Source organism: Ischnura elegans, chromosome 3 (assembly GCF_921293095.1).
Source record: "Ischnura elegans chromosome 3, ioIscEleg1.1, whole genome shotgun sequence".
NCBI classification, from domain to species: domain Eukaryota; kingdom Metazoa; phylum Arthropoda; class Insecta; order Odonata; family Coenagrionidae; genus Ischnura; species Ischnura elegans.
In genome coordinates, this window is record NC_060248.1 from 18,182,900 (window position 1) to 18,194,655 (window position 11,756).

The 11,756-nt window shown below is 45.1% G+C and overlaps 1 protein-coding gene across 1 annotated transcript; it reads left to right on the forward strand.

The window, feature by feature from the left end:
• The first annotated feature begins 9,952 nt into the window (after positions 1-9,952).
• On the forward strand, positions 9,953-11,237 carry LOC124154970 (uncharacterized protein C9orf85 homolog). The gene is made up of 2 exons (XM_046528720.1): positions 9,953-10,652; positions 10,872-11,237. Exons 1-2 carry the CDS (start codon positions 10,220-10,222, stop codon positions 11,024-11,026), a joined length of 588 nt encoding a protein of 195 aa, XP_046384676.1. The 5' UTR covers positions 9,953-10,219; the 3' UTR covers positions 11,027-11,237.
• Positions 11,238-11,756: the final 519 nt, after the last annotated feature.

Below are 11,756 nucleotides of genomic sequence, written 5' to 3' on the forward strand. Positions count from 1 at the left end.
GAAAATATTTACACCAATTTATGAAACAAGAGTTGAGAGAATAAAATATATAGAGAACTGAGAGAGGTTTATGGTGAGCCGGATATAATTGCAACAATAAAAAGCAAACATTGAAGATGGTCGGGTAACGTGTTGAGAAGGGATACAACAGGTTTTTAATGGTAAAGCCAAAGACCTCGGGGAAGACCAAGACAAGGTTGGACTGAACTTGTGCTGAAAGATGTAAGAAGGTTGGGCACAGGCTCTTGGTCTCTTGCAAGGTATAGGGATACACTCAGAGTCAGCCTTGTAACTAGGATACGCTGTAGGTACGCTGAATAGAACGTTTCAAGCACATAATAAAAATAATATTTTGGAAATGGCTAAGAGAAATAATTTCCACTTTTATCATATCAAACTCGAGTCTTTTGTCAATGCCCGCTCTAACCTCAACCTTGGTTACATACATTGGCGTAACTATGGGGGTGCGGGGATAGACCCCCCCCCCCCCCCCCAAAGCCTCAAATGAATTTTTTTAAATACTTAAAACCATTGTCTAGTTTTGACATGTAATAATTGCATCTGCTTAAAACTAATTTTTAGTGCAAAAATGATGTTAAATGCATTTCCAGGTATGTCATTTTTTTCTCCGTTTGCCTGGGGAGTGAGTCGCCACCTCAGGCCATCCTCTCCCCCCCCCCCCCCGCCCCCCCAGTCCCCCCGAAAGCATATTCCTAGTTACGCCACTGGTTACATAAATATAAGCAAGCCAGCCCCCCGTGGCAAAAATATTGAAGATGGTGCTGGCGTCATTTACGGTCGCCACATATTACTCAACCAGTGCGATTTATGCTCGGAACAGGTTAGTATCCTCTAGATGAAGAGTTCTCGGGATCGCCACCGGGTCAGGAACTCCATATCTGCCGACGTTTCGATGTCCGACTCGGTCATCGTCCTCAGGGCTGTGAATGAATTCATGGACAATGACCGAGTAGGACATCGAAACGTCGGCAGATATGGAGTTCCTGATCCGGTGGCGATCCCGAGAACTCTTCACCAAGTCCATTCGCCGAGAAAGCACGAAATCTTTCTTCAGTATCCTCTCGATTGCCTCACAAAACCTTTCAAGTGGAGTCGTCACATTGAAAAGGGGAAGCACCGGCATGATGGCACAGGTTTTTAATGGTAGATGATCCCTAGGAAGACCAAGATTGCGCTTGAGAGATAAAGTATTGAAGGGTGTAAGATGACTTGGAGCAGAAATGGAAATGACCCTAGACAGATGCGAGTGACGCCGCGGCGGGTCGTTGGCGAGATCCTGGCAAAGTTGGGTTTACATGGCCACAGGTGTAAGTAAGTATGCAGTAGACTATGGTAATAGGGTGGTTTCCTTTTTTTAATGGCCTAAATCAAAAGATTATTACTCTTGGAGTACGTATTTCACGCTTTTAGATTTTTAAACGACGATAGCTATTTTTCGCGATTAAATGAAAAGTGAAAATTTTCATGCGCGCGAAAACGCGACGACCAAGTATGAATGCTTGGAATATGCCCGTTTGACGTCATTCTGGTTCCAGCTGCCGCCGTGTGAGTCCACCTTGGTGCGAGGGATATGAGCGGCGCTACGATGCAGGCTGCTACCAGGTAGAAATGTGCCCTGCTATCAGGTAGCACTTGGCTTAAATAAGGATTATTAATACCCTATCAAACGAAGGAAACTTTCCGACCATAGGCATTTTTAATAGGTGATTATTAAGAAATGTTTCCCTGAGCTCGATGCCATATGCATGCATTGGTAATCTTAGACGAGGTAAAACTCCTGACCACTCGCACAGTATCTAGGTCCCTGTGACGTCACGTGGAGTGGCATCGCATGGGCGCCAATCTGGCCTTTTTCAAAATTTCAAATGGTATATTATGGATATACTTATGTTGGATAACGAATCGCAACCAACACCTTTCGTTTTATTTGATGAAGGAAACTATCCAATTGCCCGTTTCCCGAATTTTCACTCCAGTACATACATAAATATCCGGAAATCCGAGGTTTTACAATGTATTTTCACGAAAACCAATCACAGTATTGAAAAATTGTGAACATGCGTTGAAGTATCCACCGATTTTCTATCAGAATTTTATGATAGCATTCATGTCAAGCGGTAAGAAAAGTACATGGCCGCGCAGGGCGCCGAACAAAAATAACTATACTGTTGTTCTAAAATGCTTTACCGCTGGTTTTTAAGGCCAAAAAATATTCCTTTCAATATGTAAGGGCAAGCACGTTATTAGTTCATGCTGATATTTAAGCGTCGACCCTTATTCCTAACGTATTTTTATTTATTTCAAATTATATCCAAAGAGAATTCTTGCTACCTCTCAGGTTATTTTTGAGGGAGGCGCCGGAATGTTGTTCGCTTACGCTAGAAAAATGTCGAGAACCGGCCCTGTGTGTATGTAACAATGAAATACGGGCCGCTTTTAAGAATAAAGGATTACATAGAAAAAGCTACCGGAGTTACCTGTAACAATTGCATTTTTATTAATCATTGCTGAAACCATTACATTTCTAAAACGGTTAATAATTATTGCAACCAACTCCTTCCTTTTGTAGCGCCGGTTCGCAGGAGAAGGATATTCAAAATAACGTTCGCTCACTTCGAGGTTCAAACCACAACTCCTTTATTCTCTCTCTTTTACAACGGGCCCCAAAAGCCCTTCTCCCGTCGAGGGCTTCACGCCCCCACCTCCTGGGTTTCCCCAAGAGTCCATGTCCTGAGTAGCGGACAGCGCTCCGCTACACTGCCCCCTCCTTTCAAAGGCGTCGCGCCCTCGCGACGGTCAGCATAGCTGGAACCTTCGCTGTCCTCGGATCTCGGAAAGTTGGCGCCTTTATCTCCTTACCTCTGAAACGAAAAGAAAAGAGACCACCCCCCGGAATTACTCCTTCCTCAGAGCCCGGCTTGAAACCTTTCTGGCTCCCTTGTCACCCGTCTGGGATATCGCATGGTCGGCTCAATAACCGCTTCAGCTGGTGGCTCCTCTCTCGCTGCCGGAGTCGCTTGGCCCTCCTGTGTTGGTGGAATGGAGAAAAACTTCCATCCACCCCCTCCGCGGACGACCGGTTTTTCCCTCGCTGTCTCGGCCTCTCTTGGCCCATCTTTTGTCTCTTCAACTCCGTCCGTATTCTCACATTCCTTTTCCGTGTCTCCTCCCGGTCTTTCCTCCCACCTTTTGAGTCGGTTGAAGTGTACCACTAGGCGGCGGCGAGGATTATCCACCTTCTTCACTCGGTACGTGACCTCGGACAATTTCCGTATGATTTGGAAAGGACCCGTCCAGGGGCGATGGAATTTGCGACACTTCCCTCTTGCCGTAGCGGGATCGTGGAGCCATACCCTTTCCCCTTCCTCAAAGGGTGCACCGTGACACCGGCGGTCGTATTGTTCTTTTTGCCGGAGGTGGGCCGACCCAAGCCTCTGCCGTGCGAGATCATGGGCTTTCTCGAGGCTCTCTCGCAAGCGTCTCACAAAGTCGCCTTCTTTCGCCACCCCCCTCTGCACGTCAGGGATCCCCCACTCTAACTCAATGGGAAGGCGCACTTCTCTGCCAAACATAAGAAAATAAGGTGTAAATCCTGTGCTGCTGTGTTTGGCCGACCGATAGGCTAGCATGACGGAATCCAAATGCTCATCCCATTCGGATTCCATATCCGTCCACTGGCTCAACATAGCTAATAATGTTCTATTGAACCGCTCGACTTGGCCGTCCGACTGTGGGTGGTAGGGTGATGTTCTTGTTTTTACCGCCCCAATCACTTTACACATCTCTTGGAAGAGGCGGGATTCGAATTGGCGTCCTTGATCAGTATGGATTTCCCGTGGCACTCCCCACCTGCACACGAAGCCCTTAACATGATGCGCCACTGTTTCCGCCTCTTGGTTATGCATGGCATACGCTTCGGTCCACTTGGTGAACTCATCAGCGACCACCAATATATATTTATTTCCCAACTTTGTTTGAGGAAGTGGTCCTAAAATGTCCATGGAAATCCTTTCCATCGGTCCTCCCGTCGGGCAATGACCCAGTGGTGCTCGTTGCTGGTGAGGCGGGGATTTCCGACGCGAACAATCTTCACACGTGCGGCACCAAATTTCCACGTCTTTTGTGTATCCGGGCCAATAGTAGCGCTCTCTCACTTTACCTAGAGTTTTCTCATACCCTAAATGGCCTCCGACGGGCGAATCGTGCAAAGCCCGAAGAATTTCGTCCCTAGCCTCAGCAGGCACAATTATCTGGAGACGGAAGGCGTCCCTTCCTTCTTCTTCCCACCTTCGAAAGAGAGCCCCATCCTTAAACACTAGTCTATCCCATTGTGTCCACAAAGCCTTCGCCCTCGGGCAGTCACCCCTCCTCTCTCCCTCGGACGGCCGAATTCCTGCTTCGAGTGCTTCCATTACCCTTCTCAGCACGGGGTCTTTGCTTTGTCTGTCTCTCACGCTTTCACTGGGGGCCTCTAAGACGGCGTCGATTTCCGCTGAAATCAGCTCCCCCTCTCCCCGAGCGCACTGTTTACAAACAGACCGGGATAAACCGTCGGCATTTCCATGTTTGTTTCCCGGCCGATGCACCACTAAAAAGTCATACTCCGACAATTGCTCAAGCCAGCGAGCAACTTGTCCTTCCGGTTCTCGAAACGATCTCAACCACTGAAGGGAATTATGATCGGTGCGCACCACAAACCGTTTGCCTAATAAATATTGGCGAAAATGGCGGGTAGAATTTACTACCGCCAAAAGTTCACGCCTCGTCACACAATATTGTTTTTCGGCACGTGAGAGCGTCCGACTATAATAGGCCACAACCCTTTCCTCGCCTTCCTGTTTCTGGCTGAGTACGGCCCCGATACCCATCCCGCTAGCGTCACAGTCGAGCGTAAATTCGCAGTCCATCCGCGGGAAGGCCAAAATCGGTGAACACGTTAGCTTTCGCTTAAGAGTCTGAAAGGCGTCTTCACATTCTGCACTCCATTTAAATAAGGCATGCTTTTCGGTCAACCTGTGAAGGGGGCAGGCTATCTGTGAAAAGTCTCTAATGAACCGCCTGTAGTAAGACACAGTTCCTAGGAACGCCCTAAGCTCCTCAAGGGATGCTGGAGATCGCCATTGTGTGATCGCGGCAATTTTATCAGGATCCGTCGCAACACCATTTTTGGAGACTATATGGCCTAAAAATTTCACAGATGGTTTCATGATTTGGCACTTCTCAGGCTTAATTTTCAGTCCCGCCTTCCTTAGGCGCATCAACACATCTGTTAGCCTTTCTACGTGCTCCCTAAAATCCCTTCCAAAAATTATGACGTCATCCAAGTACACCAAACAAGACCTCCACTGTGCACCCGCGAGCACTAGGTCCATTAGTCTTTGGAATGTACTGGGTCCGTTGCACAATCCGAAAGGCAGCACTTTAAACTGATATAGACCGTCACCAGTGGTAAAGGCTGTCTTTTCTCGATCAACTTCCGCGACCTCGCACTGCCAGTATCCTGACGCCATATCTATTGTTGAGAAAGCTGTTGCGCCGGCGAGCGAATCGAGAATGTCGTCCATGCGGGGGAGGGGATAAGCATCTTTGTGAGTCACGGAATTCAGACGCCTATAATCAACACAAAATCGCGTCGATCCGTCTTTCTTTTTCACAAGAACGATCGGTGAACTCCAAGGAGAAGATGATTCTTCGATTATATCGTCCCTCATCATTTCCTCTACGATTCGTCGCACTTCTCCGCGTCTGTGGATGGGCAATCGCCTGGGAGGTTGCCGAATCGGGGACACATTACTAGTCTCTATTGTGTGCTTAAGAATGTTTGTACGCCCTAAGTCGTAGGGTCCTCGAGAGCACACATCTGAAAACTCATTCAACACTGTTTTGAGTTCCTCTATTTCCGCTTCACTAATATCGGCACAGTTTAAGTCAAAGAGGGAAGATGCTGGGGGAAGATGCGCGTTCTCCAGACTAAAAACGGGCTTTTGACTTGTTTCCACTTGTTCTCCACAACACTCGTGTAATACGCCCACTTTCGTGTCTTTGTATAGAGTCACTGTCTCTCCCAAGGGATTCAGGAAAAGCATATTCACGGTATCCTTCACGTTATGCAAAATCCGCGCACCGAAAACGCCATAACGCTCTAAAAGTTTTGGGTTTGGCTCGATTATCCCCACTTTTTCTTTGAACCCCGGGTCCGAGCTCACCAAACACTCCACTACCACTTCGTGGTGAGGAGGAAGAACAACGTTCTCCTTCAACGTCACTGCGCAGCCCCACTCGCACTTTCCCTCACTTGAGAGAAAAGGCACCGCTTTCCCGCGGAGAAGAATGCAATTCCGGGAAAAAGCCACGTCACACTGATGTGCTCGCAGAAAATCGGCGCCCAGGAGGCATCCCTTCGATAGGCGCGGGGCGATGAGCACATTATGAGAGAACTCTTCCCCACCGATCTGAAGTATCACTTCACCCTTCCCAAGCACCCGTAATGGCTCCCCATTTGCCGTTATTAGTGTCACATTGTCTGTTATGATTTTCCCCGAATTTTCGGTGCGGCTCCATATTTCCTCCGATATCAATGACACTGCCGCTCCCGTGTCTATTAGTATCTCGACGGGGATCCCCGAAACGGATCCGCGCACCAGGGGCACTGACTCAGACAATATCGTCCAAATTTCCTTTACTCCGCGTCCTCCGACGCCCTCGAGCGGTGAAGTAGTGTCTCGGGTTCCTTTTTTGTCTGCGGCCGAGAAGGTTACCGTCTCCTCGGCCTCCCATCGTTTCCCGAGAAGGAAAGCCGTGGGCATTCGGCCCTCAGATGGCCCTCCTCGCCGCACATCCAACAGCGCGGCCGATCTCTGCGCCTCACACTGGCATTAGGGCGCCGCCTCTCCGGAGCGGGAGCGGGGCCGTGGTCCTCACCACTCGACATAACCATCCCTCGTAAAAATTGCAACACCTCTCTCATTGTCTCTGAGTTCTGTGTCAACGCGGCCTCCACTCTGTCCTCGCGACCGCACCCCCGACTCTCCACACCGATTTCCTGTGACCTGACGAGCGTCGCCGGCGCCAACGCATTCACTCCCCTGGTGGATGACTCGGCGAAATGGATTGCCTCCATCTCGATTGCAACGCCGATTGCTTCTTCGAGGCTAGCAGGTCTCGCCTGCTTCACCCACACCCGAATGTTCCGGTCGAGCCCATCGAGGAAGCGGTCGCGCACTACGGCCTTTCTCGCATCCTCGGGCCAGGAAGGGTATGCGCGCCGAGCAAGGCGCCCGAGGTCCGTGGCAAAGGCGGCGATGTCTTCTCCGGGGTTGCGCGCCCTTTGGACGAATCGCGCCTTCTCCTTCTCGCTCGCTTCCCTTGGGTTGAAGCGCCGCCCCAATGCCTCCCGCGCCTTTGCATAGCTCCCACGGTTTTCCTCCGGCAGATCACGAAACGCCGAGAGAGCGTTTCCTGTGAGGCAGAGTCTCAGATAGAGCGTCTTCTGCTCCTCAGGCCATTTATTTATTTCCGCCACTGTCTCAAATTGGAAGACCCAGTCTTCCCACTCCTCCGCACCACTAAACTTCTCCGGCATCACCATACCCGCCATGGCTGCCGCCGCCGAACCGCACGCAAAATCTCAGGATCGAGAACACAATCCTACCGACTGCGCCAATGTAGCGCCGGTTCGCAGGAGAAGGATATTCAAAATAACGTTCGCTCACTTCGAGGTTCAAACCACAACTCCTTTATTCTCTCTCTTTTACAACGGGCCCCAAAAGCCCTTCTCCCGTCGAGGGCTTCACGCCCCCACCTCCTGGGTTTCCCCAAGAGTCCATGTCCTGAGTAGCGGACAGCGCTCCGCTACACTTTTTTAAATTGAGTAAAGTTAACTGCATTGTCGCTTAAAACTAAATTTCAGCTCATAATTACTTTCAGCCTTCAGACACTCAAAAAATAACTAAAACCTTCTGTAATCCACTCTTTAATTTTCACTATAGTGCTGTACCAACACACATAGCACAAAATATCTTGTAGATATCTAAAGCATGTCTTCAATGTCTTGGATATTTTAACTATCTACTAGATGTCTATAAAATCTCTTTTTTGAGCAACGACTCTTATTTTATATGTCCAGTGTAATTAGACATAAAAGACCCGAATCTTAAAAAAAAGTGTATTTGCTATGCTTTTAGATGGATGGGTAGGTGAAGTCATTGAACGCAGGAGTACTAAAAAAGCAAATTCAACACCAATGGCAAATGTTTATATCAGTGATTTAAAATGAACGAAAACTCGTTTTTTAAGTATCAACTATATATAGATGTCTATAGAATGTGTCTATCCTATGAAAGTACGGCTATTTCTTACCCTTATAAAATACCGGAATTTTAAATAATGAAAGTAATTTTACAAAAAGATTATTTAAAGAAATGATACCTATTTCAAAAACAAAAATATTTGTGATGAAAGAGCACGCATCTAAAATTTAATCAAAAATTGAGTGGTAACTAAAAACTGATCAGCTTAGTTACCACAAATTAACAAATCCAATCCATTGCGAAACAATTGTCACAATCGAATTTTATCAAAATTATGCACTCATATTCATTCTTATCGTCGATGAAGATGTATAAATGCGTTGAAAAATTTTGCTTTAAAAATTTTTCAATATCTATAATGCTAGACACTGCATCAGCATTCATTGATAATTTTGCAGACTCCTTTGCTTTGGAAACTTCAAATTTTGAATCGAAGGAGGAAGCCCCTTTTAGAAAGAAGGGAAAGCCAGAAAGTTTCCAAAAATCACAAGGAATCACCTGTCTTAATCAATTTTTTGGCCTTGAATCTGGTCTTTATCTTTTGTTCCGCCAACAGGCTGTGAGTCGAAAAAGAAACATCAGATGTGTCATAGACAGGGGAAGGATCACTCCCAATTTGCAAAACACCTTAATGACATGGGGCACATTAGTGACTTCATCCCTACCATTCTGCATTTTGAGAAGAAAGGACGGAGATTAGACGCTTTAGAAGAATTGGAAATTTTAAGCCGCAGGGACTCATACCTTGTTAACGACCACCTTTACCCTTCTCGCTCCCCCCTCCTCCACTTTCCCCCTTACTCATCCACCCCTCCACCCACCCCACCTACAGTGACGCCAAACCCAGCTCCAACCCCAACCCTTACCTCCCCCTAACCAACCTGCTATATATATACTGTCAATTTACCTAAATCTTCACCTTGATAATGTTACTCTGTAACGAAACCATGGTCGGTGCTAATAAAATATTATGTGGAAATAGCAAAGCTCTTGATCCTTGTATTCGTGAAAAAGAAACTGTTGTCATACCGAAACATATTATAACCGAGTCTTTTATCCTGAATTTTCCTATTGGGTACAATTTGAATATGAATGTCTAGGAAATATCTACTCAATACATCTTGTAGATATAGGAAAAGCGGGCATTAAGACATCTACAACATGTCTAGAAGGTGTCTACAAGTTATTACAAGATATCTTCTATACATTAGCGAAAGACATATTAGATATTTTGTAGATTTTTTGAGCTGCGGAAATATATATAGACTAAAAACGAAATAAGCAGATCTATAGGTATCATTAGTAATTCTACGATTGCTCAACCTGAAAATTATTGGCATATGGTATTATTTTTTTTAAGAACTGAATGGAGCCTCTATTACTCATATCTTAAAAAGTACTTTATAACGGATTCTCAAGTAAACAGTTGATTTTAACAAGGTTCCTAGGACTTCAAACCTATACTGCAATCCAAAAAGGAGCAATGATGAAATTGGTGAAGATTCTTTTTGATACTTTAACCATCTCTTTCTCGGCGTTTCATCTTGGCACTCGCTAATCTGAGGTTTTGAATGAACGCGGTGAAATAGGATTGCGCATTTCGCGACTCACATAACATCAGAGGATCGTGTTGCGCAATGAAAGCGGAGATGTCACATGTGCCTCGTGTATTTGTTGATATTTTGTGATCACGGTCATTACTTTAGTTTCTGGAGTTTGTCTGAGGCCTGTGAATTTGGAGTGTGTGTCCAGTGATTCTCTTCTTCATTTTTATTGAGTATACATTATTAGGTCGTTCGAGGTGCTGTTGGTTTACCTACACCTACCCCATGATGCTGGTATACATGATGAAGTAAATTTGCATATATTTGTGTTCTTAATTTGTTGAAATGAGCTCTCAAAAAGGCAATACATCTCGGAAGAGACCACAAAAACATCAAAATACCACTTCGTTCAAGAATAATCTCTATGATACCAGCAACAAAACGAAGTTCATCAACAGCATTCAAGTAGTAAATGTTTGCTCTAGGTGTAAAAACATTATCGAATGGAAGATAAAGTACAAAAAATATAAGCCTCTTAAAGCCCCGAAAAAATGTACTAAATGTGACTTAAAGGCCATAACTCATGCATACCATATACTCTGCATGAAATGTGCTAGGGAAGGAGAGGTGTGTCCTAAATGTGGGAAGAAGGAAGAAATCGTCCCGGAGGCAGTTGATAGTGGTGATCTTAAACAAGATAACGACATTGTACAAGCCTTGAAGTGCTTATCTGAGAGGAAGAGGCGGGCTATGTTGAGAAAAATTGAGAAATTTAAAGGTAATGTTTTGTATATTTCATTCTTATTTAGTGAATTTAATCTGTAATGATGTTTGCCTTGTTTGTCAGGACCCGTCGCATTTGTTCTTCGGACGTTAGAGTTACAATTCTCTATCCCTATTTTTGTTTTGAAAAATTTCTTATGATCCCTTTCCGCTGCCCCTAAGTTTGCCACTTTTTGTCTTCTTATATTCTCATGTCATAATTTTCTTTCTTCAGACTCGGACGAAGAGAAAATGTCAAAAGAGGATATCTTGGAGAAAATTAAAACACTATCCATGAACGATGGCAGAAGTGATGACTATTTTGATGACTTTGGCGAAGATGATTCAGATTTTCCTGAGGAGTCTGATGAAGAAGAAGATGAAGCATGAGTCGAACATTCATTAACTGCTGGTTTGAGTCCAAGTGACGCGGCTGACTGATTTCAGTTCATGGTCATTTTATTCTCTGTGGAAGAGCGATATTCGTTCTATTAAGAGAATTGAGTCCACATGCAGTGACCTGCTAATTTCATTATTCTAAGTGCTGGACACAGTTAAAACTTGTTTATAATTTCTAGGTAAATATATGTATCTGATTTTCCTTGTGGCGTAATTTTTTCTCCCCTCACGGCATTTTCTTTTTCTATTGCTACTTTGTGGTACCTATTTACTTGAAATTCCATTTTTTAATCTATCTTCATCAGTTATTTTGCTATTGTGGAATAGGCTCTTGGTTTAGTGAGTGAATTGACGAAGTGGCAATGCATTTAAAATTGTGATCGTATGTCTGGTTAATTCCTGTTATTAATTTCTGAGTGTGTTGCAGGCATGGCTTTATGAATAGCAAATCTCTATTTAAAATACAGATGATATTATCGGTTAATAGGTGCAAGACCTGAACACCTTAGTGTGCTCATCCGTCAGGATCCTTAACTCGGGATGTAATTTTGCTGGATTAATGCTGGCTCAGTTTTTTGCTACTTTTTAAACTTGCTGCCCCTCATTGTTCATCATATCTAAAGGATTGTATCAACAATGTAGCCATCATGAAAATATCACTTGTAATATTTGGCTCATCTCTTAGCATCAAAATGAGAAATGGGTCATTTCATTTCAGTTC